We start from the raw sequence: 18485 nt of genomic DNA on the forward strand, positions 1-18485 counted from the left end.
AAAAAGGGAATCCCACCGAAAAAGCCACGTCGTCTTACGATATATCGTTTCCTCTGATAAGACCTCGGCCCAAAACTCTTTAAAATTTGTGTTGTGTCGTGTATGACCGCTGTGTTATTGGACCAAAATGTACCACGCCGCACAAACCGACATAACAACTTTTGAAAACTGAAAATAGGCTTTGACCACCACCAGGTTCATAACAACTTTTATTAAAATCTTCAATATATTTTGTATTTCATTTTAAGAGGTTTTCATTAAACTTGACAAAAGTTCTCAAACATCGACCGAAAACGTTTCTCCGACTTAAGCTTTTTCCGGTGCAACATTGCCCCCTTTACCCAATGGCAGAGCTGCTAAGCCGGCAACTAAGTACAATGCTCCTCCAACGATGCTAAGAATCCAAGAGATACCAGCCTTGGTTCCAACCATGTCGTTTGCCAGGTAATTGCCGACGATTTGGAAGTTGTACAGTATGGTAAAAGCAAGCGCAAGAACACCTAAAATGTACAACAATGAATGTACGTGCATGCGTGCAATTGGCGAATTAGGTAATTTTTTTTATTTTTTTATGTTCAGTTATTCTTTTGATTAGGGTCGAGTTTTCGTTTCTTATTTCGTTGATGACGCCAATACCCAATTTGTATTGCTAAATGTCGCAATGATCCAAGAAACGGGTTAATATGTGGCGCTCGACTGTATGTATAAAACCTGATCGGGATTCTTTTCTAAGATAAAATTGTTTCGAATTCCGATAAAACACACACATAAAATAGAAATCGTAAAAGTGCAATTTTAAAGTACAACCTGCGAGCGCGAAGAGGATGCAGATCAATATTCCGTTAAAAGGCATACCACGGGGTGCGGGTTTGACAACCATTACAAGCACCAATATTATAGGCACGAGGCTGATAGCTGTTGCTGCGATCAACACTCCTCCAAAGAAACCAACAGATCCCTTTGATGCAATAAAATCATATTTTTGTTTGTTAACGACCTGAACGCCATGAGTTAGTTTAATTCTAATAGTCTGATGCTGCATGGCATATATTAAACTCGCTTTATTAAAATTGCGTTAACGGAGGACAAGAATTCACCTATTTTGAGCAGTTTTGGCCGTAAACCAGCAACCACGTTTTGCCCTATATACTTAGAGTTGGACCACATACTATTCATGCCAAACTTATAGACTCCCTATACCGGGTAGAAGCTAATTTCTAGCCTACATGGTTTCGCTGTGTAATACATGCATAAATCACACCATACAATTCCTGATTTTATGCATGTATTAGATGTGGTCATGTTGCAGAATCATTGCATTATACCTTAACAGCTCTTGCCAGACCATCCGCGTTACAGTTTCGGGTCTTGTTCAAGATGGAATCCACCGACGGGACAGTTGGATTGGGATCAACGTAATCATCTTCACACACCTCCTCCCCTGACAAATAGAAGGAAAACGTTGGATCGCCACTTGTGTCGGTTTTTGGCTTTACCATTCGTGTTTATTTCAATGATGTCACGGAAAACACAAAATACGTATACAAGTTTTAGAGGGAGAATACTTGTATTTCTAAGCACGTACACCTTGGAAATCAGTGAGACAGACTATACAGGGTTTTACCTAAATCAAGAAGATTAACAAAGGTTTTTTCCGTCTACTGTGTTGGGTGGATTCGCTAGTTGAAAATATTACTTTTTTGTTTGTAAATTGCTTTGTAAGAAATGCCGTTCAATCATTCTGGTCCACACTTTACTCACAGAAAGCTGACTTGTAGACTGACCACCCTCCACAGGTCGTTTCCGCAGACATCTCAACCACACACATGCTGAAGAAGCCTCCCCACTGATTAAGTTCACCCATCGGGGCCATAGCTTTTCTAGATGCGTTTAGAGCCATCACCTGTCCCATTTGCATGCCCATTTCGGCCAGGGCACCGTCCAAGATTGCAAGTTGTGCGGTCATGCCCGCAATTGGATCGACTGCGACATGAAAAAAATTTTATTTTTGTTATTTTGAATGTCAATTTTCTTTTTTATTTTTGAGGTGGCAATGGTACATTAAAGCCAAACACATTGAACCAAAATTTGGTAAAAAAAGCACATTACGGCTTAGATTGGCGGTCATCTCGATTGCGAATGCATTAGGTAAGAAAAATCTCCAACTATCTCATACTGCCAAAATATACGGGGCCAAAATTACGGGATGCCCGCGGTACATGCGGTTTTTATTATACGCTGTTTTTATTTATCAAAACGGATCAAATGCCACACAAATTAAATTGGTTGTTGTCATTGTCAAGCATACATGCTCGAAAGTAGTAACGCAATCGGAATCTGTGGAACCTCTACCACTTACCTTGAGGGGCATCGGTTCCACCCTGAAAAAAATAAAAACGTAATAATTAGAAAAGAAAAGATTTCTGTACATATTTAATGACGAAGAGACATCGTGAAATCCGCTAATCACAGCCATCACATTTGTTTGCGACATACCATAGAATCTGTTGTTGGCACTACTGGTGCTTGAGTCCCTCCTGCAAATACACAAGGTTTGAGATATTACTCAAATGTTGCACTACAGATGATTAAAAAATGTTTCATTATCAAATTCACAAAATTGTTCCAGGTTTTGTAAAAAAAAATTCTGAACTAACCTTGCATTGCTATAAGCATGGCTTGCGCGTTGACCAACGCCAGGCGTTGCGTCATGAGTTGTATGTTCATAGTAACCATGTAATCGTATCCAGCCTGGTATGTAGCCCAGCCTGCAGTTAGTTGAGCACTGGTCAAATTGGTTCCAGCCAAAAGCTTCTTTTCAGCAATGTGAACTGACGCAGATCCAGGAATGAAAATCCAGTGGGGTGTTGCCAAACCAGCGGCCATTAGGGCCACACCGGCGACTCCAAGAACTAAGATCAAACATCCCAAAATACCAGGCTTTTCTGCGCTCGGCATGGTTTGTTAACAGAAATAGCTTTTCAGGACAAATCCAGTCTTTATTGCAAAGAATAAACTGAATTATTGTGTTGATTTCAACAATACACATCTTTTACGTCACAGAGCATGCATAAACTTTACAGTGACGACATACTTCGCTACTAATCCATACATATGATGGTAAAAATTAATAAAAAATAAAAAAACGTAGTTAAGGCCAAAAGTAATTTAACAAAACGAACTTTCTTTTGGAATTAATAAATTGCTACCACCAGTCATTTGTTAATCACCTGAATGCGCATCTCGACAAAAATTCTGTATTAGAAGCAAACTTTCGTATATGCATGTGCATAAATCTTTTATACACACAAATTCCCGATGTACAATTGAAGCATTTGTCGAATTGTCGGCACTTACATGTTGGATCCGGCAATAGGAAAAAAAGGATTTATCAAGAATTATAAACCGAATATTTCTTCATTGCAGTTTAAAACTCGAGAAAACAAACTCATTTGCCATCAGTGCTTTAAAGAAACATCAGTGCTTTGTTGCCAATCCTTCAATCTCATGTGGGTTAAAAAAAGGTCCCATGATAGACTATACGTCCGTTGGTCCTTAGGCCAATTGTGACAAAAGTAGCCTTTAAATACACGTGGAGTCTACATTGCGCACAAAAAAAAGGTAAAAACACAATGAGGGGAAACCAGTAATGTAATGTTCTTCAATCCATTTTTAAGTCAAGCATATAAAGCAGTTTACTTTTGAAGCAAGGAAGACACCGTCTGATCTTGAACTTGAGGCATAAAGTTATTTCGAATTTTTAGTGGACTTGGAATTTGGTCCCATCAGTACACATTGGGTGTACTCTTTTAGTCCCGCTAACAACAAATACACGAGTTGGCACATTGGAGGCGGATTCATGAGGAAAAGCGAACCGTTAGTGGGTAGTTTGTTTCTGTTATTGTTATGTAATTGCAAAAAACTGTTTTGTTGTGTAATTCAAAATGATTTCTATGAAAACCGCAAAAGGTTCCCCGCCTTTACAATTCGGCCTTGATCAGTTCACACTCCTCTCTCTATCTGCACTGTCATTTGTATGACGTCGTGTCGCGGGACGTTGCTCGATGTCGCGTTGTTGATGCATAGTGCGTGTGTTTTTCAACGTATTGATAAATTCTCGTGTACATGGTTGAACGTTACACTGTTTTTTAAAAATTGGTTTGACAATAGTCAATTTCTCGTAATAAATAATCATTAGTTACTGGCGACATTTTTCGACGCTGTTTTGAAAGCATCGTTTATGATTTGTGCCTGATGATGATGATGATAGGATATAGCAGCACTAAGGTTGACCAGAATAAAATTAAAGTTGTAAAATATTTACATATCCATGTTTTCATAGGATTGATTATATAGAGGATAGGTCTATTGTGATCTTCTGTTAACTGTGTGTATCGTAATCACCGTGGATGTTTGAAATGGATTATTGTTACTCATGACATGTGAACAATGCGGACCCCAGCAGCGAAGCTTTGCAAACAGTGCTTATTTTCTACAAAAGCAACAGCAAATACCAACCAGCTTCAAGTGCAGTACTTTCCTAAAGCTCCGAAGGCGAGTGCAAGGGACATTTCTAACATTCAGGACTTCATATGGAAGTGCAATAACATGTTAGTATTGTCCGGTGCTGGCTTGTCCACAGAGTCAGGTGTTCCAGATTATCGATCCAAAGATGTTGGCCTCTATGATCGCACCGATCACAAACCTATGCAACATAATGAGTTTGTTAAGAGCAGTACGAGCCGGAAAAAATATTGGGCAAGAAACTACATGGGCTGGAACAGGTTTACATCCATAAAGCCAAATGCTGCCCATTTCAAACTTAGTCAGTTAGAGAACGATGGCAAGCTTAGTTGGCATGTTACACAAAATGTTGACACCCTTTGTGCTAAGTCTGGTTCGAAGAACCTCACAGAGCTACATGGCTCAATGCAGCGTGTTGTTTGCATGAACTGTAAGGCAATATCCCAAAGAGAAGAGCTACAGAAAAGATTTGAAGAACTCAATAGGCACTGGTCAGCTGAGGTGTTGGGTTACGGACCTGATGCTGATGTGTTTTTAAAAGACGAAGATGTTGTTGATTTTATTGTACCACCATGCTTAAAATGTGGTGGTGTTTTAAAGCCAGATGTTGTGTTTTTTGGAGACAATGTTCCCGGACATGTGGTTGAGTTTGTGTATAAAAAGGTTGAAGAAAGTGATGGTATGTTGGTGGTTGGGACTTCACTTCATGTTTGGTCTGGTTTTCGCTTTGTGCAAAGAGCTTCAAAGTGTGACATTCCAATAGCCGCAATAAATGTTGGGCCAACTAGAGCCAATGACTTGTTGTCAATTAAGGTCAATGCTCTGTGCACACAAGTACTACAGCATATTTCTTGACTTTTGTTTATAAGTTTTAAGTATGTAAAAAGAAAAGAATATCTGTATTTTTTTGATGATAGGCTTATTCAAAGGTTTTTATTGTCTATGTTGTCTGTAACTTTTTAACACTGTGCTATTTGTTGTCTGTCGCTATAAGGTTAGGCATGGTGGATAGAGGAATATAGTTAGATTTCTTGTAATATAACTAACAGCATGGAGGAGCCAACGACTGCGAACAACAATAACTGTGTCACTGTTGAAGTGCCCAAGCTTGAGAATGACACAATACCTGAAGTTAAAGTGACACAAGTAAGTCTTTGGGAGCAGAATAACATTTTATAATTGTTAAGTTGCTTGTTTATTAACATCATTGTATATGGTTTGTTGATTGTTTAAGGTTACAAAGTTAAAGGAAGAGGAAACTGAAATTGTTGTTAGCAGCGGTGGTGAAGATGAGGAGGTTCGTGGTTGGTTGTTTTGTAAAAGAAATTTCTAAGCATATCCATGAGAGATAAAAGCTTAACACAAGCTAAATTTATCCTTATTTTACCATGAGAGCTTGGCAAAACATGGGACAAATTGGGTTCATGCACAGTTTTTTTTTGAGCTTTTTATTGCTATTTTCAATAAATGGGTGATCATTTAATTTTGTGTGCTTTTACAGCAGTCATTATAGTCTATTTGTTCAATTTTGTCTTGCACGCATCAGCTGTATGACTAGGGGAAATGATAAAATTGTGATGCACCTTGCGTCAATTCTGATAAACACGTAACATTTCCTTTAAGTGTACAAAATTTTTTTATAGTAAACCTTGAAACAAGTTATCCCCTTTTGTAAAACTTGCTTGTCACATAATCCAATCTCAGTCTTAATGGAATTTTTGTGTTGTTTTTATGGAACTAACAGCTTGAAATTTATTAAAAGGCAAAAGACTTTCATGAAGTGTTAAAGGAAGATCCTACTTGGGTGCCCCCACCTGTGGAACTTGAAACCAAAATGAGAGAGCTTTTGGAACACTACTTTTCGGATGACAACCTAATAAAAGTAAACATTTATTTTTATATACTTACTACTATTGCAAAATGTGTTGTAATTGTTTGTTTATATTGCCCCATGCAAAACCATATTGAATTAATTTGATGCAAGTCCGTATTGAATTTAATTTGATGCAAGTCCATATTGAATTAATTTGATGCAAGTCCATATTGAATTAATTTGATGCAAGTCCATATTGAATTTATTTGACTGTAGATTAGAATAGTTTCTTTGCCATCTTTTTAGTACAATCAGTGTGCAACTATTATTACATTGACGTAGGGATGGGCAATCCTCCGGATTCGCTATTCTGAATTGCATAACGACAACAATGATGACACCCAACATTGCTTTTATTTCTCAGGATAAGTTTTTACTCAAACATGTCAAGCGAAATCGACTTGGTTATGTCTCAGTAAAACTGCTGACAAGTTTCAAGAAACTAAAGAACCTTTCAAGGTCTGATTGGAGAATTACTGCATATTGTATCGTAAAATCTCAAGTACTGGAGTTAAATAGACCGGTGAGTGAGTATGCAGCATTAGGTTTTGATATGCCTAAAAAGAGGGCAGTTTTTTCTCAGGTTTTTTCTGCTTGGTAATATTATTAGGCAATCGACCTTTCATGTGCATGCTCAAAATCAACTTGTATTTAGTTCTGCAACTATGCACGGGGATAAGTCAGACATTTTGGTTTGACAAAACAAAATGTGCCTTGTTGCAAATATATAAGTCTTTATTTTGCACAGGGCACAAAGGTTCGCAGAAAAGAACCACTACCAGAAATAGACCTTCCAACCACCTCAATTAAAACCCTATTGTACAAACTACCCGAAGGAAGTGATGAGCCAACTATAGATGGAGTAAGTTTTAAAGATAATTTCTACCTCTAGTCTTCCACGGTAGTCTGGTCAATTAAAGTGTTGTCATGACAAACTTTTGTGGTAATTACAGGTTTAATTACAGATCACTGACTCAGCTTGTTTCAGTGGAAGTCCATATTAACCTGATTAGGGGCATTTGTAATAAGTTTGGCCATGTTGGTCCTAAAAAATTGTGTGTTGTGATTGTAACATTTATGTAATATGTTGCACTATGTCATCCTGGAATCACACATCAGTCTCTCAAATTGGTTATTTTGTTTGTCGTCCATGTGTGATAGTTATATAATGGAAACATAGAAGTGTCAAAACACCTTGCATTGCCTGACCTATTTTCAAACCAATCTAACACCTTTGATAATCTTTAACCATCTTCATTGATGTTGGTACAGGTGTCAGAACAGTTCAAAACATTTGGTGAACTTACGACAGTCAGGATTATTCGACCGGGCAAAGAGGTGCCAGCTGATCTTCGAAACCACACAACCAAACACCCTGAACTTGGAACACTTACTTGTGTTGTAATCGAGTTTGAAAGCACTGACTCTGCCCAGGTACTATGGCGTTGAAACCACATAATTTTTTTGTGGAAAGCTGGTATGGGTTATAGGCATTCATGGTGCAGAAAATGCATAACAGTTTCATTTAGTCAATGCAGAATGCTATCCAGAGGCGACATGATGAGAAAAATAATCAAATAATAAAGTATTAATCAAACAAATGACCATGATGTCAAATATAATATTTTGAGTTAATATTTTCATTGTCATGTTTAAACCGTTTTTTTTTTTTTTTTGCAGAATGCGTACAAAACTTTGTCGAAACAAGCAAGGGAGGACAACAAACCGGAAATGTACAGTTTGCTAGGATCTGGTAGAAATCCCAGAAAGCAAGCTGGTAATAGAGCAGGAAAACAACGTGATTTGTTGGGTTACGAAAGCTCGGAGGATTCTTGTGTCAGGTAACCGCTCTTCAAAATTACCATAAGCGGCACATGAAAATGTGTTTAGAATTTATGGATTACAATGATGTTTTTTTGGTTTTATTTTTGTCTGAAACTAAATGTATGTTGGAATTCTGGTTTGTTCAAACAAAACAGTGAAATAGAAACCGATGGCATTCCAAAAAATCAATATATTTGTTCCCTTGCTTTTTTTAGATGTTCGTTAAAACACAGCCTTTTTACCCGTGTATTAATGACTTCAACAAACCAAAACAATGTTAACAAACTTATTTTTTAGTTCTAGAGAAAACAGTCCACTGATGTCGCGCAAGTTTGTTAATGGACGAGGTGGTCTGAAGGGGAGGTGCAGTACCTCGCCACTGGTTAGCCCTCAAGGCAGCAGAGACACAAGCCCAGACAGAAACTATGGTAACTACTGCTTCGATTTTGTCAATTTTTTACTTTTTGTGGATAAATTTAACGACTTCATCCCTTGGGGGTGTAAAGTTATAAATTAGTGACAATGTTACTTCTGTTTTAGCCTCAAAAAGTCCACGGAACAGTCCTAAAATGCAAAGGAAAAACAAGAATGGTTCCACACAGAGCACACCATCAGGTATGTGCCATTATTGGTGACCACTAATTTCCCAACTTGCGAACCACTACTTTTAGTGCAGTTTAGTCCTTTGTATACACGCTGCTTTCACAGTTGCACTTAGTTTACTGTTTATAAATTAGAAAAACATGATTTCTGCATTTTTTAATAACAATTTCAATTGCAACATGTTACCAGTTATGATCTTTTTTCAGGCAGTCCTTGGTATCCAAGAAGGGGTAGTGCTGATAACACACCAGATGCAAGTCCTCGAGGTAGTCCGGCTAGCAACCGGAAGCAACAAATGAAACACAACAACCACCAGAAGACAACTTCTCCTCTTGCTATTAACAACAACTCGTTGGTAAGCAGTTTAATGTTATTTTATAAAAATGAAAGCTTCATGTAAATGGGAATATGTTACTGCAATAGTATTACATAGTTATTGTGTTGCTAAATACTTTAGAAGAACACATGTACTTAAACATTGGTATCGAAGGTAACTGTGTATATTCCTATGTGTCAACTATATATGGATATGAACTTGGTCAAAATCATTCTATCATAAGGGCATATGCGTGCGTGACAGACTCATAAAATCCATCAATTGTGTGTATTTGTTAAAGCCAAGCCGAACCCTAGCTCGAGAGAGAATATGGAAAGGCATTGGACCCAAGATTACGTCGGTAAAACGCTTGTAGGCCGCTTATATCGCTTTCTAATACCCGTAATACGGTGGTAGTTCAACTCAAGTGCGTTACGACCAGGCTCCAGCCAAGTACCTTGTGTTGATTTATAACAACACCGTTATCACGTAGGCGATTTCAGCTTTTGCTGTTTTAAGTTGTTGAGTTTGCTTTGCTTGTTTACTTTTGCCACTGTTAATATTGAAAATTAACCAATTTGAACCAAACTTACGACCATAATTTTAGGCTAACTGTGTGTTACGAGTAGGACAATAACACAAAGGGATTCTGCGTGGTTTTACACATGGCAAGAACACAATAAATTTCGGTCACGTTTCCTCAAGGAAACCCAATTAGAAATCCCCTATTTGTCATTGCGGAAGCAATGGACCTACATGAGACAATATTACATCATCGTTGCGAGGCAGATACACGAAGCGAGAATGACGTGACATTATTTAAGACCAAAAACCCCAACGCGATAAATTCTGTCGGATTTAAATACGTGCCAAGTGCACAAACCGTTGCCCTTCAGTTCGTTTTACACAAACGTGAATTGACGTGAATGTAAGTTCATGTAGTATTTGTGACTGTGGCGTCATGTACATAAGTTTGTTTGCAATTGCTTTGGTTGCGCGCAATTTTCTTCATTTAGCTTCTGAAACCAAGCATTTAGTTGAAAGTGTAGAATTTGTAGTTGCATTTCATTGCCAGGCTAATTATTAACCTCAGCGGATATCTGATTTTCCCTAACGGATATATCATTTGCGTTTAAAGTTATGATACATTGAAGTACTGAAGATGGTAATATTAGCATTTTGTGCGTTCACAGTGTGTGTCCACATGGCCTTAAATGGACCACAAATGACCTTTAACCCAGTGTTGTGTTTTTCAGCTCAGTCCTAGCGAGTCTGTCTCTGGAGGAAGCACGCCCACTGGTGGTTCAAGTCCCTGGTTACAAAGGAGAAGACAATTCGTCGCTTCGCAAGGTAATTTCGTTGGGTAAAATATATTTGTCGTAAGGAAACAAGCCAGTGGTCTTGGTGACACTCGAAAAATCATTTTACGTGCCCGGAAAGGTAGCGTAATTTGTTGTTGGAGGAATTGTTTCTACTGTGCTGAAAAACTATCTTTACAACTTAGATATATAAACCGCGGTTGGGACTTGGCCGGGATCAGCCAATAAGCTCTTCTCTTGACAAAGCTGTATCACGTGATTGTAGTGTGTTGTTATGATTGGTGGTCGTTACTTCGCATCATGGGTTCCAGTATATCCGCCTATAAAGCTACTATTATTTGCCTGTTAAGTATGGCAGGATGTTGGACCATGGAAAACAGGACAAGCTGTATCCGAAACTCGTGACTTGGGTCAGGTTTCTGATGACAAAATAAAGCCGTCCTCTGTTGCCCGTTGCCCTCTTAAAGCTTTATGTGGCCGATGCGTGGAAGCAACTAACCTGGTGTTCTTAATGGTAGACCACAGCAGCTGTAGCGTATGCCACATAGCCTACGCTTTCGACCTCCGCTGTAGCGTATGTTAAAAAACAATAATCCCCAGTTCAACTGTTGTTAAATCCTTATATTCAAATATGCGAATCGGATTTTAATATCCCAAGATTTGAATCACATGGTTTCGAATATTGTGTTATATTTGTTTATCCCTTAATCTGAAAAATGTGTCGCGTGTTGAATAATAATGAGATCCTCGACTGTACGTGTCGGTGACGTATTTTACGTGTATTGCTTCGGCGATGACAACCAAAGGCGTTACACAACACTCCTCTGTCTTACAAAAACAAGAGCGCGGCCTGTTCTCTTCAGCATGCTTTCGGGGCAGGTTGGGTTCTTAGCAAGCGACCTGAGTTTCTTTTTATCGCCAGGTCATCCGTATCGGTAAACGTGCTAACCGAGGCGATTAAGGTGACCCCAAGCTCAACCAGCCAACGTCAATCAAGCGTGATGGTTTTACGCACGATTACGTCATGTGACCTGGCTTGCGGGCGGGGGAGGTCTTGACACGGTGATACTAATTATTTGCGACATCCTCAAGCTGTTTGACGCGCGTGTTAAAATGTCACGTTTGTCGTTTAATGGTTTTACTGCTGACTAGGTTGCAAAATGTATTCTGCAGAATGGCCCGTGATTAAAGTTGTAAAAGTTAGAGTCAAAGTAATGCTGAAAATAGAGGTTTGTGTAAATGAATGTGCAAAAAACAAATAACCTTTCGCTCACATGTGTGAGAATAAGTTATCGTTTTTTTCATTACTTCTTTTATTTGGTGACGTTTTTTCTGTGTTTATGTGCCTCAACTGTGTCCACATTGCTTAACTTACATTTCTACCTCCTGATGAAGGCTGTTGCATAACAGTCGAAACGTTGAGAAACGTATAACAAAAAGTTTGCCAGAAGGGCAGTATTCAGCAATAAATCCAGGGGAGAATCATGCCCATAATTTTTCACAAAGTCAAAGTCAAACTTTGTGAAAAATTTCACGAAAGGTTTAGATCTGACAGGGTTGACAGTAGTGCTACTTCTTATGGGCATGATTCTCCCCTGGATGCCACTTAATTATTTAATAAGACATTTTTTGGGCCAAGCATAAACGCGACGTTTATAATGAGATAAATTTCATTGACTTCTAGTCAAATTCGTGTGCAATTTTTCATTTTGCATCAACTTTCTAACGAACAACAACATCTATGTGTATGTTGCTCGTTTCTAGGTAATTCACCGGTCACCACACCAGGATCGAGCCCTCTAATGGGCAGAAAATTTCAAGACGGCGTGCCGCTGGGTGTCACTCGTCTGCCGCGCGGGCCCCCAAACAACAACGCGAAAGGCTTTCAGGCGGCCTGGAAACGCAAACTAAAAACAGATGTCTTGATCGACAAACTCCAGCAGGACGTAAACAATGAAATGACCATAGTTAACTAACTAATGAAATGCTGGTGTATTGTTGGGAGTGCGAGTGATGACTGGCTTGCTTCTGTCGCCATCTTCTTATGTGTGATCATATGTTATTTTGTATTTATTGGACAGATGTTCCATTGGTTTAAAAAATGCATTCGATCTTTAATGCGCTTAACTGTCGTCAAACGCTGGCCCATAAATTGGTTCCTCTTGAAAGGTTTTGTAATCATTTCGTTAGCATCAACATACAGTATATCGACGGTGATTGAGAAAACTTTTACAAATTATGTTGCTGTTGAACTTCTCCATGTTTTAGGCTTGAAATGGAACTAATATCCAATTTAAATCGATGCACTTTCAGCTTTTCAAATCGTGTTGCTACAAGATTCGTACCAAGTACATTTCCTTGTGCTTGGCAGCCCCGTCATATCATTAGACGGAGTGCAATAATACGTAGATAACAAGAACCAATCAGACCTGTTCATTTTCCCCAGTTGCCTCTTCCGCTGGTACTCCCATTTTCCTATTGGACTTTTTTGAACGTTTCATTTCTATCGCGCCTTCGTTGCACACTAACAGCGGTTTGCGGGTGGTGTTGCGTCAATTTCATTGTGTCCGGATTTGTTTTGTTGCACGCTGCCAAGTCGCGAATTTGCATAACATTCCACTCCGTTGTTTTACTGAAACTAGCTGATTTAGTCGCGCGATTCAGTATTTTTTTTCACAAAATAGTGAACGGACAAGAATCAAAAAGTGGTCTGTGTATGTAAGAGCGTCTACAAAATCGCCAACAATTTTATTTTTCCATTGTTACGTAGTGTGCTTTGGATTTTATTTTAATTACAGTATGTGGATTTGTTGTGGCAAATCATTTTTGGTTGGGGTGTCGTTTTGCAACTTGCTGCGTGTTTTGCGAAATAAAAAAAAACACGACCAAACGATCAATTCTGCACGGCCTGGGCCATTTTGAAGAACGTCCTTCTTGTATCCTGGTAAAACAACATCAGTGGGTCAACTTTGTGTTTATCCTTGGCCCCAATGTCTTTGCAAAAGTTGGCGTCTTTGTCCAATGACCAGTCGTCTTGAGAAGCGATGTAGGCGGTAGAAACGTGGGAGAATTTCGAGCGGATTTCGGCCTGTACGATTCGGGCAAGTTGCTGCAGAATGCTGATGCAGTCTTTCGTCAGCGGTGGAAAGGCTCTTGTGAAGGTAGGGAAGGTGGCTATGGCTCGTGAAAAAAACAAGCACTGACTGTTGGATGGAACAACTAAAAACAAAATAAAATTAAGACTACTAACTTTTGGCTTAAAACTTTAATCAATATTGACAATACACTCTCACAGTAGCGAAATACCCAACTGTTTTTCTCCTAATTAGTGAATGGTTTATCGTAAATTCATTAATTTCTTTTCTAATTAAAGATTTTAATATATATACTTTTGTCAAATAATGTTTAGGAGTGTATCCAGAATAACAAAAAGTAGGGTTGAAATGCATAGGAAGAATTCATTCAAATGTTCAGGGTATTCAAAATAAAAAAAGTCTGACTGCAGATTAAAAACATACATACCAGTAACAAATGTTGAAATAGCATTGATGCAGAGTTTAGCGACAGCCAATGACTTGGGCAGAGGATATTGCAAGGAAATATGAGCAGCCAGTTCAAAAGCAAACAGATGTTGTGATCGGTTGGTCTGCTGGAGCATTTCTGGAATGAAGTCCAAGCAAATGTGCATGGATGGCACACCAGCCACTAAAACTGGTATCATTTCACTTCCATACCCCTACAAAAAGAAGGCATACACCTTACTGTTGAAATAACCCATTACATAATTCAACTTGAACTGGGTATATAAGGCAGATTTTCTGCAATCGCAACACATGGAAATGCTCACCTGAAAGTGAACTAGTTTGGCAACATTGGGGTTTGCAATGAACATTTGATGGAGTTGAGAACAAATAAGACATTGCACTTCCCGCTGACTTGTCAAAAGATTCAACTTTCCTTTTGAATTGTTCTCTTCTTGAATCATACAAACCTCAATAAGTAGTTGCACTGCAGCACTGTTTTGAGCAGCGTTTAATGCAACGTGCAATTCTTCTTTTTCGTTCTCAGCCACTGGGGCGAAGCCTAAAGGACTTGAACTCCTCGCAGTTGCCTTGGAATCAAGGGTTGGATTCGACTTCAGCAGTGTCGTTGCCTGGGATCGTGATGCTGACAGACAGGCTGATAATATACGAAGTATGATTGGAAGCAAATCTGGGCACTTCAACATCCGGCTGTCAACATTTAGTGGCAAAAGTGGATCGTTTACCAACTCCTCAAAAGTAATGGCGGACTGTGATTTCGACTTATGTTTGATATTAACAGTTTGAAGTGATGAAACTGTCATTATCCACATTTTCAGTGGTATTACTGAATTCAGTTTAAACCAAAGCTTTTGTGCTTCCTGCCTGACCCTTCTAGACACTTTGTCATTCAGCAAATGAGGCAAACCTTGTGCAAAGCTTTCAGAGAAAGATATTATGGCATCACAAGGTACTCTGGGATGTGTCAAAGTTTTCAGGTGCATTAATGCTGGAGCTGGATTGACAGACGCCCTTTCCAAACCTTGTAGGAATTGGAGGCTGGTGAAGTTCATTTTTGATCCAGACACACCCATATCAGTGCGCCTTGAAAGAGACTGCATAGAGGTTGTCAAAAAATCCAGATCCTGCATCCAATCATCAACCATGCACAAGTATGGCAAATGTGTGATCAACAATCCAAGTAAAGCAGGGTAAAGTCCCTGTGAGCATTTGGGTTGTCTTTGCGATTTATAGAGGAGCAATTTAACTGGAATCTGATTGATTAAAGTTGACGAATATTGAGTCGGTCGGTTTTGAATCATTGCAAGGGTTTTCATATTGTTAAGTATTGCATCCTCATACTGCAGAACGTAATACAACATTAGAAGCTTTGAAGTCAAAGAACTAGACATTTCTGGGACTGCTTTTGTTTGATCTCCCACTTTGCCGCCGCAAGGTCTTATTCCGAACACGGAAAGAACCTGGTCTTCTGTAAATGGTTCATTGAGAATGCCATCCTGTTTAATGTGATGTCCTTTAGACAGGGGGGTTACTATGGTAACAACAAACTGTTGGATTAATGGTTGGAGCTGTGGGTGAAGAGGGCTCGATGCTGAACAAATTTGCTTGTAAATCCAGTCTTTCACAGAGATCCTGCCTAAGGAAAATGCCCTAGTTTTCAAAAGCTGGTATACACAATGTACTGGTAGGTAACCCGTCATGGAGTCATTCAGATTTTTCGTAACTGGCACTTGGGTAGCGTGGGCAGCTACCACGTGGGTAGGAAACACCTCTTCAGTAAAAATATGCTTCAGTTTGTTCAAAGATGCTGAGCTTACTTTCATCCTCATACCAAGTGTGGAACAAGCCAACCGTACAGCAGCTGCTCTGCGATCATCATGAAGGTGTATAGCAGTGAGAAGCAACTGCTCTGCGAATGAACAGCCTTCGGGCCCAACATTTTCCATTTCCGAGGAATGACTTGCCAACCACTTGATCCACCTCACAACATGACCTTCATGTTCCTCTGTCACCAGCAATGGACATGCTAATAACATTCCAAGAGCAATTGACACAAACCGAATACCCAAGGCAGTCATGGGGGGAAAGCAAGTAATTAGTTGTAGAATAAGCTTGGATTCCTCTGGCAAAAACTTAACACTAGCAATGGCTTTTAGTGCACAATAAAGCCTCAAAATTGCAGATGCCCTTAAACAGTTTTCTTCCAATAGCAGATGCATTTTTTCTGCTCCAGGTTGGCTGCCACCCAATTCTAAAGAGTCGGGGGTTTGATTTTCTACTGAAACTTCGGCCTTTTTGACAATGCTTCTTAATTCTTCAACCAATTCCTGCCTCAGAATGCAATCCTTTGAGTCTTTGTTTTGTCTTAGGTGTGTAGCGAACCACAATCTCACCTTCACATCATTTCCAAGCAACAGACCACTCACAAACGCCACCAAGCCACTAACAGATTGAGTCTTTTCTCTGTTTTGTTTGGTCAGTAGTTCATGTTGAAGTGTAAGCTTCACAGCAAGCTCGGGCAATTTGCAGTTGTGCACACATAAATGTCTGATGGTCAGCACATGGTCTGGATTCATAGTACACAAAGTTTGCAGAGCTTGGCATCTTCGTTGTTCATGAATACCAAGTATTTTTCTATCATTATCAATTTGGAGTAGGGAGCGACACACACTCACAAAAGATTCTGAATTATTAGCCACTAGTTTGCACATCACTTCTATCCCCTTGTTAAAATGTAAAAGAGCTTCACACACTGTAGGAAGGTATAGCAGTTTGGGAAGTTCAGCACATAGAATGCAAAGCACGTCTGACACATCTTCAAAGTAGGCAGGACATGAAAATAGCTCAGAGTCAGCAACTGGATGTGAGGTAGCTGTTGTGGCCGGATCTTGAGATTCAATCTGCATTACTGAAGACAATAATTCAGAAAGCAATATTCGAAATCGCCTAGCGGGCTCACTTCGTTCAAATTCCAACATCAGTCCTTGCTGTTTAATTCCAGATATCAAGATGCTGTCGCCAGATGCTCCTACACCCATCTTTGATCGCAATTGTTGTTCTTTTCGGGCATCCTCTTCTAATGCATGGAAGTCCACTGAGAGCAAAGCTATAATATCATTAACAGCACTTAGACCAGATAGAAGTTGTAACAACAACTTTCTTTTTTCTTGCCACTGTGTGCTGGTATCAAGTGATGTACACAAGGACATCCTTACAAGAGAAGGAAGCAACGGTCTAACTTTGTGTGCTGGAAGCTGGAGTAAGCCATGAATGTCCAGTTTATTCATTAATTTGAAAACGTTTGGGTCGATTGTAAACGTCATGGTCGACGCTCGAGCAGATTACATGCAACAGTATTGTCTGTGTACGAATACCTGCAGCAAAATATACGACAGTAAACCTAGATTGGAAAGTTTGTTGCTTTGCGCGGAGGATTTTGTTCGGCGATCTTTAATTGCGCGGACGATCGCAACGTTTTTTCGTATGTTAATGCATTAACTAATTAATATTGCGCGGATTATCGGTAAACTTTCGCAAATGCGCACGATATTTTTTCTAATCTGGCAGTAAACGAATGGAAGAAGATGACACTTGACACATACGCGAAATATCTACGTGTTATCTAAATCCAACACATTGCACAACAGAAATTTTATTCATACAGCTTGATGGTGAACATTAATTGCCTAACAAACAGATAGCAAAACATTGCAATAGCTTACTGCCAATACTAAATGTTAACGTTTGTATGTTTTCCTTAGCCCAGCACACGAATTCCAGCGATGTGACCAGTCATGCGTTGCAACCGCTTAAGGTTAATCACTCAACCGAAGAAAAGATATATCATGCTAGTACACTTTTTTCAAATGCTGATTGAAATGCAATTTCGCATACCTTTTTTAAAAAGTTTTATTGTTTGAAAAATGCAAAGGGCTTGTTTAGGATTGTTATTGCTATGAAATTAAAAAATCAATTAAACTTTGACTATTCATAACAGCAATAATTACTCTTGCAACAAATTTAACTCTTTAGGACTTAAAGTGCTAAACTGCTTAGTGCTGCTGGTCTCTTTCGTGCTGCAACCGAAGTATATTTCCTGCTAGATTTCCATAACTACCATTTTGATTACAGTTGAGAAACCGACTCCGACTTTCAACAACCTTCTCTCATCCGACCTTTACCTGGGGCCTCGCTTGTTTTTCGAGTTCTCTTGAATTGTCTACGCAACAAATCATAAAGTTTTGGAATGTTAGCATCTTCAATTGATTGCAGTGGACTGCTTTCGTTGCGGAATTGCTTCGTATTCCCAGATGGGAGTAGTTGTGGACAGAAATAACCACAGATTTGTTGTTTAAAACTGTTTTTTCAATCCCTAAAACGTGCTTAAAATTACACTGTGTTATCAGTGACAGAACTACTAAGCAAAAGTTGCATGAATGCAGTGCAATGTCATATATAAAGCGAATAAACGGGTAGAAACATTC

General features: G+C 39.2%; 4 protein-coding genes across 5 annotated transcripts; 2 read left to right on the forward strand and 2 right to left on the reverse strand.

The window, feature by feature from the left end:
• Positions 1 to 253: 253 nt before the first annotated feature.
• Positions 254 to 2976, reverse strand: LOC145889663 (uncharacterized). The gene is made up of 7 exons (XM_082980657.1): positions 2658 to 2976; positions 2497 to 2537; positions 2360 to 2381; positions 1762 to 1983; positions 1326 to 1441; positions 808 to 958; positions 254 to 500 (listed from the first exon to the last, which is right to left on the reverse strand). Exons 1-7 carry the CDS (start codon positions 2956 to 2958, stop codon positions 307 to 309), a joined length of 1047 nt encoding a protein of 348 aa, XP_082836783.1. The 5' UTR covers positions 2959 to 2976; the 3' UTR covers positions 254 to 306.
• Positions 2977 to 4346: 1370 nt separating this feature from the next.
• On the forward strand, positions 4347 to 5518 carry LOC145888559 (NAD-dependent protein lipoamidase sirtuin-4, mitochondrial-like). Its single transcript, XM_082979333.1, has one exon. The coding sequence runs from the start codon at positions 4450 to 4452 to the stop codon at positions 5377 to 5379; it is 930 nt and encodes a 309-aa protein (XP_082835459.1). The 5' UTR covers positions 4347 to 4449; the 3' UTR covers positions 5380 to 5518.
• LOC145888558 (la-related protein 6-like) lies at positions 5431 to 13315 on the forward strand. Of its 2 annotated transcripts, XM_082979331.1 has the most exons (13): positions 5431 to 5670; positions 5759 to 5821; positions 6287 to 6406; positions 6762 to 6920; positions 7146 to 7259; positions 7670 to 7831; positions 8078 to 8238; positions 8519 to 8649; positions 8762 to 8836; positions 9031 to 9179; positions 9442 to 9501; positions 10397 to 10490; positions 12224 to 13315. In XM_082979331.1, exons 1-13 carry the CDS (start codon positions 5575 to 5577, stop codon positions 12433 to 12435), a joined length of 1596 nt encoding a protein of 531 aa, XP_082835457.1. In that variant the 5' UTR covers positions 5431 to 5574; the 3' UTR covers positions 12436 to 13315. The 2 variants fall into 2 exon arrangements, with proteins under 2 accessions (XP_082835457.1, XP_082835458.1); XM_082979332.1 differs by lacking the exon at positions 9442 to 9501 and having other exon boundaries at positions 12224 to 13311.
• A 25-nt stretch (positions 13316 to 13340) lies between these two features.
• LOC145888557 (integrator complex subunit 2-like) lies at positions 13341 to 17459 on the reverse strand. Its single transcript, XM_082979330.1, has 3 exons — positions 14307 to 17459; positions 13982 to 14195; positions 13341 to 13678 (listed from the first exon to the last, which is right to left on the reverse strand). The coding sequence occupies exons 1-3, from the start codon at positions 17322 to 17324 to the stop codon at positions 13353 to 13355; spliced, it is 3558 nt and encodes a 1185-aa protein (XP_082835456.1). The 5' UTR covers positions 17325 to 17459; the 3' UTR covers positions 13341 to 13352.
• Between the last annotated feature and the right edge of the window lie 1026 nt (positions 17460 to 18485).

Source organism: Ascidia mentula, chromosome 2 (genome assembly GCF_947561715.1).
Source record: "Ascidia mentula chromosome 2, kaAscMent1.1, whole genome shotgun sequence".
Lineage (NCBI taxonomy): Eukaryota > Metazoa > Chordata > Ascidiacea > Phlebobranchia > Ascidiidae > Ascidia > Ascidia mentula.

What these genes read in the sequence shown, in the direction of transcription:
- LOC145888559 (XM_082979333.1), top strand. Translation starts at nt 4,450, where the DNA reads ATGCGGACCCCAGCAGCGAAGCTTTGCAAACAGTGCTTATTTTCTACA.
- LOC145889663 (XM_082980657.1), bottom strand. Translation starts at nt 2,958, where the DNA reads ATGCCGAGCGCAGAAAAGCCTGGTATTTTGGGATGTTTGATCTTAGTT. An exon ending in TGCCAACAACAGATTCTATG is followed by an intron (nt 2,382 to 2,496) that starts GTATGTCGCAAA and finishes TATTTTTTTCAG; the next exon opens with GGTGGAACCGATGCCCCTCA. An exon ending in GTCTGGCAAGAGCTGTTAAG is followed by an intron (nt 959 to 1,325) that starts GTATAATGCAAT and finishes ATTGCATCAAAG; the next exon opens with GGATCTGTTGGTTTCTTTGG.
- LOC145888557 (XM_082979330.1), bottom strand. Translation starts at nt 17,324, where the DNA reads ATGACGTTTACAATCGACCCAAACGTTTTCAAATTAATGAATAAACTG. An exon ending in CCAAACTAGTTCACTTTCAG is followed by an intron (nt 14,196 to 14,306) that starts GTGAGCATTTCC and finishes TTCTTTTTGTAG; the next exon opens with GGGTATGGAAGTGAAATGAT. An exon ending in TATTTCAACATTTGTTACTG is followed by an intron (nt 13,679 to 13,981) that starts GTATGTATGTTT and finishes TTTTGTTTTTAG; the next exon opens with TTGTTCCATCCAACAGTCAG.
- LOC145888558 (XM_082979331.1), top strand. Translation starts at nt 5,575, where the DNA reads ATGGAGGAGCCAACGACTGCGAACAACAATAACTGTGTCACTGTTGAA. An exon ending in GCGGTGGTGAAGATGAGGAG is followed by an intron (nt 5,822 to 6,286) that starts GTTCGTGGTTGG and finishes ATTTATTAAAAG; the next exon opens with GCAAAAGACTTTCATGAAGT. An exon ending in CGGATGACAACCTAATAAAA is followed by an intron (nt 6,407 to 6,761) that starts GTAAACATTTAT and finishes TTTATTTCTCAG; the next exon opens with GATAAGTTTTTACTCAAACA.